The 12,787-nt window shown below is 47.1% G+C and overlaps 4 protein-coding genes across 4 annotated transcripts; all 4 read left to right on the forward strand.

Annotated features, from left to right (window-relative positions):
- Positions 1 to 2,867: 2,867 nt before the first annotated feature.
- Positions 2,868 to 3,050, forward strand: DFJ58DRAFT_614860 (uncharacterized protein; the record flags this gene model as incomplete). The annotated part of the gene is made up of 1 exon (XM_041380950.1): positions 2,868 to 3,050. A coding segment is annotated over one exon (183 nt), but the record flags the coding sequence as incomplete, so codon positions are not given.
- A 712-nt stretch (positions 3,051 to 3,762) lies between these two features.
- Positions 3,763 to 4,005, forward strand: DFJ58DRAFT_616485 (uncharacterized protein; the record flags this gene model as incomplete). Its single annotated transcript, XM_041380977.1, has 1 exon — positions 3,763 to 4,005. A coding segment is annotated over one exon (243 nt), but the record flags the coding sequence as incomplete, so codon positions are not given.
- An 801-nt stretch (positions 4,006 to 4,806) lies between these two features.
- Positions 4,807 to 5,812, forward strand: DFJ58DRAFT_845023 (uncharacterized protein; the record flags this gene model as incomplete). The annotated part of the gene is made up of 4 exons (XM_041393123.1): positions 4,807 to 4,962; positions 5,075 to 5,161; positions 5,234 to 5,657; positions 5,715 to 5,812. 4 exons carry the CDS (start codon positions 4,807 to 4,809, stop codon positions 5,810 to 5,812), a joined length of 765 nt encoding a protein of 254 aa, XP_041239517.1.
- A 2,003-nt stretch (positions 5,813 to 7,815) lies between these two features.
- Positions 7,816 to 10,746, forward strand: DFJ58DRAFT_856708 (uncharacterized protein; the record flags this gene model as incomplete). Its single annotated transcript, XM_041393932.1, has 7 exons — positions 7,816 to 7,887; positions 7,939 to 8,106; positions 8,168 to 8,310; positions 8,360 to 8,498; positions 8,549 to 8,640; positions 8,690 to 10,229; positions 10,294 to 10,746. Exons 1-7 carry the CDS (start codon positions 7,837 to 7,839, stop codon positions 10,744 to 10,746), a joined length of 2,586 nt encoding a protein of 861 aa, XP_041239518.1. The 5' UTR covers positions 7,816 to 7,836.
- Between the last annotated feature and the right edge of the window lie 2,041 nt (positions 10,747 to 12,787).

Here is a 12,787-nt window from a genome sequence, read left to right on the forward strand (position 1 = left end):
TGCCCTTCCACAAAATTCCCATCCTCATGCCTCAGCATTCAAACGCCGCTCTCTTGGACAGCAGAGACGCTGTGAACGTGAGCGGCAGCAGCGCGAGCAGCAGCAACGTGAAGTTCACCATCTTGAAGACATGGAAATTGACGAGCTGCTGCCACGCCAACACCAACCTGATGCCATGGAAATTGACCAACCACCTCCTGCATTACCACTCGTGAATATTCAGGAACCACCTCTGTTGCCCCCGGCTCTTCTTCCCCCTTGCACGACAGCAATATGTTGAACCAGACTCCCGCCATGATGCAAACCGAATGAATGTTGAATGCCCGCATTGTAGTGCTCTGCACTGGATGAGCGAGCGCTTGACAGCATCCTCGAACCGGAATCCTACCTTTGGGACATGCTGTGACCAAGGCCAGGTTTGTATTCCTACCCTTCGTAATCCCCCGGAACATCTCCGACACCTATTCGAAGACCGCACTCCAGAAGCTGTTGAGTTTCGAAAAAACATTCGTCAATACAATGCTGCATTGGTGTTCACCTCACTTGGTGTCAAGGTTGATACGAAAATCAATGATGGTAGAGGGCCGTATGTTTTTCGTATTCATGGAGGTCTGAACCATCGGATTGGAGATCTCATGCCGGTGGAGGGTCAGCAGCCAGTATATGCACAGCTATATATCTATGATCCCCAAGTAGCTCTTGATGAGTGAATGCAATGCAATCGTGATTTGAGTCGACGCACAATGCAGAAGCTTCAGACTGTCCTCATTCAGCACCATCGCTATGCCACATTGTTTCGTCATGCCCATGAAGTGCTTGCACAACAGCCACCTGACTCTCCTCTTTCGATCCGTTTGCTTGCAGATCCCAGCCGTGATCAGCGACGCTACAATTTGCCGACTGTTAGCGAGATTGCTGCTATTATCCCTGGAGATGTTTCACAAGTCACCGACTCTCGCGACATTGTGCTCCATCGATGAGCAGGTCACTTGCAGAGAATTCATGATGGACACAGGTCTTATGCTTGCCTCCACTATGTTTTGTTCTTCCCATATGGCGAAGATGGGTGGCACTGGGATCTCAAGATGCACCAGCCATACAAAGAGAATCCGCATCGTCTCTCACAAGTTCGTTATGCAGCATTTCGATTGTTTCCACGTCAAATGGAGTTCTCAGTCATTCTCCGAGGTGCAGCACTTTTCCAGCAGTGGCTGGTGGATAACTTCGCTGCATGCGATCAGAATCAGCTCACATATCTTCGTCTGAATCAAAAGAAGCTTCGCGCATCATTATATTCTGGCCTGGAGGACTCTATCACGGCAGCTGGCGATGATAACCTAAATCTTCATGACCTCGGCCAACGCTATATACTCCCATATTCATACACAGGTGGACCACGTTACATGTATCAATGCTACCAGGACGGGCTGGCTTTGGCCCGTTACTTCAAGAAGATCGATATCTTTATGACTGTCACCTGCAATCCAAAGTGGCCAGAGATAGAGCGGGAGCTTCTGCCAGGTCAAACTGCTGCAGATCGCCCGGACTTGGTGGCGAGAGTCTTCCATATGAAGAAGCAGGCGATTATCAACTGCGTTTATAAACAAGGCGTGTTTGGCCGAACCGTTGCATACATCTATACAATCAAATTTCAAAAGCGGGGGATTGCCACATATGCATATGCTCATTTTTCTCGACCAGCCAGATAAACTCTTGATGCCTGCTGATGTTGATAGTGCAATCTGGGCAAGGTGGCCTGATCCCGAAGCTCATCCAATGCTTTTCGAAACCGTCAAGGCCACCATGGTCCATGGTCCATGTGGGGCTCTGAACCCAAATGCTCCTTGCATGGAGAACGGAAAATGCACCAAGGGCTACCCAAAGCCTTTCCAGGCCCAAACTTGCATCGACCGCGAGGGCTATCCCCAATATTACCGCCCAGATGATAATTGTACCTTCAAAGTTGGCCATCACGAACTTGACAACCGATGGATCGTGCCCTACAACCCCTTCATGTCAGCCAGATTTAACTGTCACATCAATGTTGAGTGTGCCACTTCCTTTGGTGCTGTCAAATATGTCAACAAGTACTTGCACAAAGGACATGATCGTGCAACTGTGGAACTGAACAAGCGGGATGAAATCAGTCAATTTATCGATGGCCGATACACTTCTGCTCCCAAGTCAGCATGGCGAATTCTCCAGTTTCACATCCACGAGCAACATCCTTCTATTACGAGGCTGCAGGTACACCTGCCTGGGCAGCACCTGGTGACATTTGATCCTGATGAAGATCCCCAAGCTGTGCTTGAGAGGGCTGCAAATGAGCGCACTACACTGACAGCTTTCTTTGCAGCAAATGCTGATCAAGGAGCACTTGGTATCGAGGCACGGAAATTCACATACCAGGAGTTTCCTCAACATTTTTCATGGAAGCCTTCAAAAAAGGCATGGGACGTACGTCAACGAGGCTTTGCCCTTGGCCGTATGTATTATGTTGGTCCAACAGGTGGAGAAAGGTTTCATCTTCGCACACTGCTTACTGTGGTTAAGGGACCAACCTCATTCACTGACCTCCGCACATTTAACAATGTGTTTACCCCAACCATTCGGGAGGCTTGCCTTGCACGTGGATTGCTGGAGAATGATGGAGAGTGGAGACAATGTCTAGAGGAGGCAGCTGCAATGCAGACTGGGCGACAGCTGCGACACCTGTTTGCAACCATTCTGCTTTTCTGTACACCGACAATGCCTGCAACTTTGTGGAATGACTTTCGAGCACATATATGTGATGACCTTCGCCACCAACTGAGGGTTTTGGATGCCAGGACAACCCAACAGATGACGAAGTGTATGACTTTGGTCTGTATCTCTTAAACAAGGTGCTAGAAAAATCTGGCTCTTCACTCCACAATTTCCCTATGCCATTGCCACAGAACGACTGGGGTGATCATGCCGAGAACTCATACATTGCTGAACATCTGTCATACAACCCACAGGAGGAACACCAACAGGCACGAAGAAACATTTCCCTTCTCAATGTCGAGCAACAGGAGGCCTTCACATGTATCTGGGAGTCCATCGAACACGAGCGAGGGTCGATGTTCTTCCTTAATGGACCTGGAGGGACAGGAAAAACCTTTGTGTACCAAACCATTTGTCACAGGGTACAAGCTGAGGGCTGGATTGTGCTTTGCATAGCATCATCTGGGATAGCCGCATTGCTACTCAGAGGTGGACGCACGGCCCATTCAATGTTCAAAATTCCTGTTGATGGCCTCAATGAGGACTCGCTTTGCAATATTCCCAAAGAGGGACATCTAGCAGGTCTTATTCGATGGACACGGCTAATTATCTGGGATGAATCAAGCACACAACACCGTAATGCCCCAGAAGCAGTGGATCGAACCTGCCGTGACTTGCGGAACAATGACAAACCATTCGGAGGCATCACTGTTGTCTTTGGAGGTGATTATCAACAAACACTTCCTGTTGTACCCAGAGGAAGCCGTGAAGAGATTGTTGGAGCAACTATACAGCGCTCTCATCTGTGGAAAGACGTGCAAACACTTCGACTCACGCAGAATATGCGTCTTGAAAATGACGCAGACAGTGAAAATTTCGCAGTGGTTGCTCGATGTTGGACATGGGCGAAATTTGGATGCCGAGGGCATGGTTGCCATTCCTGATACAATGATCACTCGCAGTGTTGACACACTGATTGAGACGATTTATAATGGACTCTCCGACCACTCCAATGGACCTCCTCCACCAGATTACTTTTCATCTCACACAATTCTTGCTGCTCGAAATGGAGATGTTGATAGCATCAACAAGGAAGTGTTGGGACAGATGAGAGGCGCAGAAAGGACCTACTTCAGTGCTGATAGCATCATCCATGAAGAGGATACAGTTGGTGATGCACAGCAGAATGACTACCCAGTCGAGTTTTTGCGATCCCTCAGTTCTTCTGGTTTGCCTCCTGGTGAGCTGTCTTTGAAGATTGGATGCCCATTGATTCTCCTGCGAAATCTTTCACCCACTCAAGGACTTTGCAATGGGACACGCATGGTGCTTCTACAGATGTCCGACAGAGTCCTCGAGGCACGGATTCTTGGTGGTGATCATAATGGTGACATAGTCTTCATTCCTCGCATCTCCCTCATTCCATCTGCAAAGTCTGCAGATTTCAACTTCATCCTGAAGCGGCGACAGTTTCCGGTCCGACTCGCTTTCGCAATGACCATAAATAAAGCTCAAGGTCAATCTGTCAAATTTGTTGGACTTGATCTTCGAGTGCCCGTCTTTAGCCATGGTCAGCTTTATGTTGCTTTGTCTCGTGCAACTTGCAGTCGCCGCATTCAGTTGCTTCTCGGTCCCCAATGCATCAAAAACTACCAATATCGTTTTTCCCGAAGTTCTCATTTGGTGAGCATCATCCCTCGAGGTATGACAGTTGCCTGATGTCAATCAACAGACTGCGCCGCAACTTGAAGAGCGAGAGTTGCATGATGAGTGTACATTTCAAAGTCTATGTATCTGATGTCTGTTGTATGCATAATTTTGACGCAGAAATTAGTTCTTCGCTTCGAACTTCGTCAACGTAATGTGTCGCTGCAATATAGTAGAAACACCGGTGGCACCAGACCTTGACAACTCCAACACTATTCCCGAACATTCTACAGTGTTCATCGGTTACCAGCTGCCTCACTGCAGCATATATAAGAGTCCCTCAATTTTGTCTGGTCAGTAGTATCACGTTTCATTTTCTCAACTCTCGCACTGATTTTAAATCTCTTGACATCCATGTCGTCAAACTCGAATGCAAGCTCTGCAACTATTGTTGCTGTTACTGTTTTTGAGCAAGGCAGAAAGGCTGAGGGCTCGACGCTCTTCTTCGATGCCCAGATATATCTGGGTCCAGATTGCCCTGTCTTAATTGCTGCAATGCGGTTCTTTACCGTGAAAACCTCGCTTTTGATGAAGTGGGGTTTTACATGGTGATTGCCAGGGTATGTAAACGATTTTTGATGATTAATCACATGGTATTTCACTCAACAACTCATTTCACCAGGTGGCTCAGATGGAGTCAGGAGCGCACATCATGATGCCTGAAGGAATGCGCGAATCGGACTACGACTTGGTTGCTGATGTTGTCAGTGTGAGTCTCAAGCAAGCATAACTTAAATCTGCACAAAACGCAGCATTACTGATTCCATCTTGGTCCTTGCAGTTGATTCCACTCCCAGATGGAGTTGACTTGCTGCACTCGCCATATATTGAGATCTGTGGTACTGTTCACAGCGTTGATGACCTTGCCGGCACATTCAATATAGATGCGCACCAATACATTGCCTCACTTAGGATTCCCAGCGCTCACACTGAGCCACCTTCCACGTCATCCTCCCCAGCAACCAAAACCTTCAAGTCAATCATGCCTGTAGAGTGCTCAATTCCTGACACTCCAAGATGGAAAAGATCTGGGAAAAAGCTCACTCCGCAACCACACAGATATGTCTCCATCACCGGATTCCTCACAGGACGCAAGACGAAGACAGTGGTTGGTGAGGACCCTGTTACCGAGCGGTTCTGTCTGCAAGTGGACTCGATCGTGTTTCTTGGGCGCCCTGTTGTTGCACACTCCTCTAGCAATTCAGGTATTTTCAGTTTGCTTCGTTTCTCATTCACGTACCTTAACTAATATGAATCTATAGTGGCTTCCAATCCTTCAACGCCAGCCACTGGCAGGTCGAAGATGAAATTTGACTTTTCGCAAGTCCGCTCAAACAAACGTGCCCGCCTTGATGAATGATTTACTACAACATTTTTTTCTATGGTACTATACTATTTGACGTATGTGCGAGGATTCACTGGTACACACTCGAAAATGTATCAATTTATCTTTGAGACGTTTTCGCATGAGTGGTGTATGCCACAGGTATCTGCTAGTCGTAATATTAATGTTGCTTGTCCTCCGTGATGTAGGTCAATTATCTCAATAACTACCAATGGTTGCAACCCACTGGTAGTGGCTCGATCAGGCGTATTTTTGTACTGTTTTCACACAAAAACACTCAAATCACAGACACACCTTCACCTCCAAACTGATCAATCCACTCATCCGAGGTAACTCAGATATGCTCGATTCATTGTGCAATTTACACCGACACCGTACTGTTCGGATATTCAAATGCAATCGTCAATCATGCTGCATACAGCTAGCTGTTGACCGTACACTTTGGCAGATGACGATCGTGGACGTTGACGTACATGAACGCTATGCCTAAAGGCCCTTGTCATGGAGTGAATTCTACATAAGTACTTTAATCTCAGCCTCGCGCTCACATAGACAGTTTCTTGTTGTCGACTCATCGGTTCCACAAGTGGGGAACTTGGCATTATGAGTGGATCATTTTGTGTTAACTAAACTGGGCGACTGTTGCAATATTACTGCATGAGGTTTGGCCAGGAGCGGTATCACGACAGTTACATCCATGAGACGCGCGTGTCACATCCGAGTCCCGACACGTAACCTCCACTTAGTGGGACAGTTACTATCGGAGGATGAAGAGCATATGTTGGGATGATGAGTGTTGAAGTTTAAGTAGTAGACGATGGCGTGTCATCATGTTGGTATCTCGTTCTGAGTAAAACCAGCCGAGGTGGGTGAATTCATGAAGTTGGATTCAGTCACTTCAAGCCTTCAACGCCTATGAACTCTTAATTAGTCGTATGATCTTTGTAAGAAGGCCGGACTGCTCACTACTTCACATTTTCTAAGTTCTGTTTCAAGCTTGGATAAATTCTCAGGCATAGCACCTCGTAGTGTAGTGCAGTGGTCTAATCCCTCAGCAGCAATCGTTGACATTGAGATCCCACAGTTGAAAGGAACATAGTCAGCGGGAGGGCATTCGGGCGATTGTCTGAGCTGCTCGATCGAGCTTTGTATCCTGTTATCTTATGAAATCATGCATAGAGATGATCTCACTGACATGTCATAGTATCTTGTGCACTTTCACATCGCCTTGGCATTATCTTCTCGATTTTTAGATCGCTGAGTGATTCACCAGCAACTTCTGTAGCATCTGTGTCGGACGCTCTTGAATCATGAATGCAAGTGGATTCCACTCCTTCACGTTTCTATCTCCAATTATCCGTTCCTTTCCTTTATTTGGGTATGCTATTGTTACTGAGTTTGTCCTCCAGGGCGGGTAGAAAGCTGAGTCGAGAGTGTTATCGCAGGCCATGACATGCGGAGTGAAGCGCTCTAGAGTCTGATGGCACCTTTTACCCAGGTGAGCAGGGGAGAAGGGCTTGCTGTTATGAGTTAGGAGAGTTGCAAGGCGAGATACATTGCGGGACTGGGTACTGGGTAATTGTAGCAAGGGCCAAATCAGCAGCGTGAACCACGAGGACGACAATGTCTTCTTTGACGTACGAGTGGCGGGAAGGGAAAGAATTAGGGTAGGAGTAACTTAGTCTAGGAGCTCGGGATTGCTTCTATAGTACATATGAGTATCATCGAGAGGACACAACTTGAACGAATATATTCACATGGTAATATTTAGACTCACAGCCTGAGGCCGGGAAAAATACCGTGACAGCGCGGTGTGACATGCACGTCTAGTAGCATCACATGATGTTACGACTGTACCTTAATAACATTGACCATATCGCAATCTTATGCCTCGAGTTCATTCTCTCGAAATGATAGATGCTCCGGCAGGTTACGCTGTTAAGCCGCGCAGTTTCTCACCCTCTACCCTGAGGTAGGTGGAAGCGCTCGTTTTGTGACCAAAACACACGGCAATCTGAACCACCACACAAACCCAGGCGATGTCATCCAAAAAAACAAAAGTAGAACTCAGAGAGTCCAAAAAATCAAAGGTGAGGAGGTACATATCTAGGTGTCACTACTGTATATCTGATCTATCATAGAAGGGCTCAAAACAACCCACTCATGTAAGCAAGGAATTGCAGGACGACAGCATGAGCCAACTACTGGGCGTCACTATAGCGGCCATCAATGCTACCAAAGACCTTGTGCCCATCAATACCGCGAAAGGCATCCTTGGAACAATTGCAAACATTCTGACTCTCGTGCAGGTGTGTTAGCCTAACTCTTAGAAAGATTGATGAAACCCTACCTAGCCTTGCGTTTATACAGTCAGTAATCAAGAACAAGTCTGATTTCCAGGCGATAGCCGACAAGTGCAAGACTATCAGAGAAATTCTTGAAAATGCGACCAAGGATGCTACCGAAGATGATTTACGGGGACACTTAGGGCATGCATTAACCCAGCTTAACAAGTAAGCCGAACCAATTTCACCATTGCCAGAATCTGTTGACACTGTGCAGGTCAGTAAACTGTATTAACAGTGATGTAGCATCATCGAAGGAGCAGGGATTTTGGAGGAGGCTCTTCACTGTCATGATTGATCGTGACAAGATCGCTGCATGGGAAAAGGATTTAGATCGCGTCCTTGGACTCTTCAATGTATGTCTGTGTAACTTCATCTCTACTTTGCTGCTGAATGGCGTCCTAAGTTTGAAGCGATCACTGGCATAGGGATCAACATGAAGTTTGTAAAGAAGGCTTTGGAACTCGTGAGCAATGTTCCTAATATGAATGCCCCAAAGTACGTTGTGATTTTTGGCGGGTGGTGCGTGTCCCCTGAATGCAATTAGGAATCGTCAAATCAAGCCTCCATCACAGCCTGCCATGCTGTACGGTCGCGACGATCTTGTGGCAGAGTTGACGAACCTTGTCATCAATGATGAGCATTTAGCGTTGATCGGTCCTGGGGGTATGGGAAAGAGTTCTGTGGTCAAAGCCATCATCAACGAACTGCTTGTCACGGCCAAATTTGCTGTTAGGCGCTTCTTTGTGACTTACGATGGCTTGGATGCTTCAACCATCACTTTTGAAACCTTTATGACTCATTTCGCGGGAGCCCTTGGCATAGAGATCGCTGGCACTGATCCCATACGCCAGATATCTACCTTTCTTGATTCTGCCAGCGCCCTCATTGTCCTCGATAATGCTGAAACCTTTGAAGAGGCCAGTGTATTGTTGGCGCTTGGAGACATACCGCCGGCCATCGCTGAAATTGCTAATATCCCTGGCGTCATTCTGGTTCTCACATCACGCAGTAGAAGGAATGCACCAAACATACAATGGATTACCAAGGATATTCTGCCACTGGACTTGAGCTCTGCTCAAGTGATGTTCTTTCAAATTTATCAGTGCGCCAGTTGTAGCGAAGCCAAAGAAGACATAAAAGGCCTGCTCAAAGAATTAGATTTTCACCCCCTTTCCATCAATATACTCGCAAACGCTGCGCAACAAAATGGCTGGTCTCCAACCACACTGCTCAAGAGATGGAACGATCGGCACAGCAAGGTGCTTGACGGCAGCAGGGGGAAGCTGCAAAGCTTGTCTGACACCATGCAACTGTCGCTCAGCTTGCCGTCTGTCCGGAATCTCGGTGAAGATGGACTTCGTGCTTTAGCTATCATTGCCTTCTTGCCCCAGGGTCTGAATGAGAACCTAGCTGGTCGTTTGTTGCCATCGCTTCCGCAAGTTGACACTATATGCGATGTTCTCTGCATGCAATCACTCGTTTATCGTCAAAACAACTTTCTCAAGGTGCTCGCCCCCATTCGGCATTACGTGCGGGATTCGTTGCAAGCACCTGACTCCACATGTTTGCAAGATATACGTACCTTCTACTATTGCACTGTCGCCTCCCGTTTGAAAGAACGTGATCAGTATGCTGATATCATTATCTCGGATCACGTAAACATCGAGCATGTAGTTGCCTTCGACCTTGCCAATATCCCGAATGACGCAGAAGAGACCTATAACACTTGCTGGCAATTTTTGGAATTTTTGGAGCGGCATCTTCCTCGCCTGACTACTCTTACCCCTGCTATTTCCAACATTGTTGAGAACTCTTCCACGTGGATGTTAAAATCAAACTGCTTGTTAACTCTTGCGTGGCTCTACAACACACTTTCTCAGCTTGTCGAAGCATCACAGGCTTTCCAAGCAGCCGAGGCACTCTACCTCACTGCCGGCGACCTCGAGATGATGGGGGATTGTCTTATAACTCATGCAGACTTACTGAGATGTCAAGGTCGCTTTATTCAGTCCCAGAATCTCTTAGAGGGTCTTCAGGACTCCAATTCTTGGGAGTCTCAGCGAAACAACGAAAGCCCGAGCTTGGTATTTTTTGGATATGGCCCGGATGTATACATTCACAGCATCTGCTGATGAATTATTTGTGAAGTTCACGGAAGACCGCAACTGGGGCTTGCCATCCAAGATTTGGCACTGGCGGGCCAAATTTTGTCATGGGGGAGACATTGTCCAGGTGCACACCCACTTAGAGGACCTGTTCCTGCAATGCACAAGTGTTGGAAATGTCTTCAACTGCAGGGACGCACTTGAGGGGCTTGCAGATATAGCATTTTGTGAAAGCAGGCTATCCGACACAATGGATAACCTACAGACACTTGTAGGGATTTTCGAGGGACAACATTCCGACGATGCCCTTCGGGCTACTGTGGGAAAGGCTGTTGTTGCAAGCAAACAAGGGAATTGCGACCTTGCAAGGGAGCTCATCCAGAAAGCCTTGGAATCATTCCCATTATTCGCACTGAGCAATGCGCGCATATTCCTCCAGCAATCTTATGGCTCGGCATGCATCGAGCTCACTGCAGGCGAGTGGGGCCAGGGCTGAAACCTATTTCACCACTACAATTGAAGCCTGCAACATGCAAAGCAATCTGGTGGTCAAGGCACTCAGTATATGTGGTCTGGGGGAGATTGCATTTGCGTGTAGTAACTTTGCTCTAGCTACACAGCGCTTTGAGGAGACACGGTCTTTGTGCGCTGAGATGGGAGTGCCTCCACAGCATCTGTACAGTTGCTTACTACTCAATACATTACTGGACAGATTCGAAGGATGGGTGTTGTTTTTGGAGGGCCAGTCGCCATTTGCGAATGTTATGTAGATCATGGTATTCAAAGGAACCATTGTACACCAAGTTGTATCTTTCTTGTGTCTCATACGATTTACCCAGAGCAGTTTAACGACCACATATCTATGCTATGACATGAATGACATGGACCGTCCACACCAGGTCGCAGGGAAAGTGTGTTCCATGTTCATATTACAGTGTGTTAAACTCGCACGTGCTTTAGGGCAGACTCATGAACATTCGTCAATGTCCTGAATCTCGTACCTATCTGCCAAAGATGCAACCAATAGCTCTAGCTGCCTGCGCAAGGATGGTGCAGGCAACATTGCATTCGAAATGAAAGACAATCTACATGGCCCAGGGGAAATTACGCAAGAATCACGACTAACTTATAGCAGATGCAGCCCCAAATGTGAATGATTCTCCCAGGTAAGTCAAGTTTATGCTGCCCCGAGCATCATGGGGGCATTGGAATTAGTGAAGTTGGGCGTGGATTATTTGTCCAGAATGGCATGGCAAATTTGCGTACTTGTGCATGGCGAGATGATCGGAACAGGAACATGATAAGAAATATGTACCATGCAGCTGGTACAGACAGACGGTGGCAGAATGTCAGCATATCAGCGTCAAATTGCCTTCTACAGAATGAGAAGGGCATCATATCCGAAAGTAAAACTCTGCTCCGGGACCAGAAAAGATAAGCTGTTATGCGACACTGAGGGATATCTCCAAAGCGAATGACAGTAGTGCCCAAGTGTCCTTTAATGTTGTGTCAGGGAATATGGACGCGCGCGCGAACACTGACATGGCCAAGCAACAGACAAGAAGATAAAGGATTGAAGGACAGACCTAGATAAAAGGAAGAAAAAACCTTGAAACCATAGATTGACTTCGTCCAGCCTAATACCCAGTCTCTTGTTCACGAATCCGGCGCCCCTTCTGTCCTTCCATCACTACCAGTCAAACCGTCATCCTCACCTCCCAGGTCTGACTCGTTGGGTCGATCATCCACTTCAATGTGGGGGTACCATGTTGGTGGCGATTAAACATAAGGATATGCTATCCATGATCCCAAACGATATTATTAGTCTCACAGAGATCAGATTTAGTGAGAACTTACCAACCATGATTTGCCCCACCCAGAGGTCGTCGACGATCCTCGAGCTAGTCGGATGCATACTTTGCCACCTTATGCTCTTGTTCAGTTCCTTGTAGATTGTATCGCCCTGGTTCAAATTTCCAGCGTTGGTTCGCCACAGCAGGGATTTAGGAGGTATGTAATAAGCCTTGTGGCAAAGAGTCGAGTAGATTGATAGATGGATGGTCTGAGAGACCTGAGGTATTCACGTTTGTTGGGGGATCCAGTGTGTCTTGGAGATTGGAAGATAGAAACATATGACTATCAGCTCTCCCGGACGATGGAGTAGAGTTGACGATCTATTAGTCGAGGATGCGAATGGATTTGGCTTCGAGCTGAAACAGGCAGAATATTGTAGAAGGGGATGTGTTGGAATGGCACGTGTTGAAGACAAAGTAGCAGCTGATGATGTGACATTGGATGGGGGAGAGTCGAGATATAGTTCCGATCGAAGCTAGTCGATCTGATGGCTAAGCTGTTCGACTGTGAGCCTGCATTTAGTGTCATGTATCTCGAGAAGGCCAGACTGCTCACCGCGTCACCTTTTCATCATACAAGCTCCCTTTTGGGCTTGGTGAAACGTTCAGACATAACATCTCGTGGCATCATAGATTAATCTAGTTTCTCATCAATGTTAATATACCTGGCTAGACGAAATGGGA

The sequence above is a fragment of the Suillus subalutaceus genome (genome assembly GCF_016647625.1).
Source record: "Suillus subalutaceus strain FC151 chromosome Unknown DFJ58scaffold_125, whole genome shotgun sequence".
In the NCBI taxonomy this organism is placed as follows: domain Eukaryota; kingdom Fungi; phylum Basidiomycota; class Agaricomycetes; order Boletales; family Suillaceae; genus Suillus; species Suillus subalutaceus.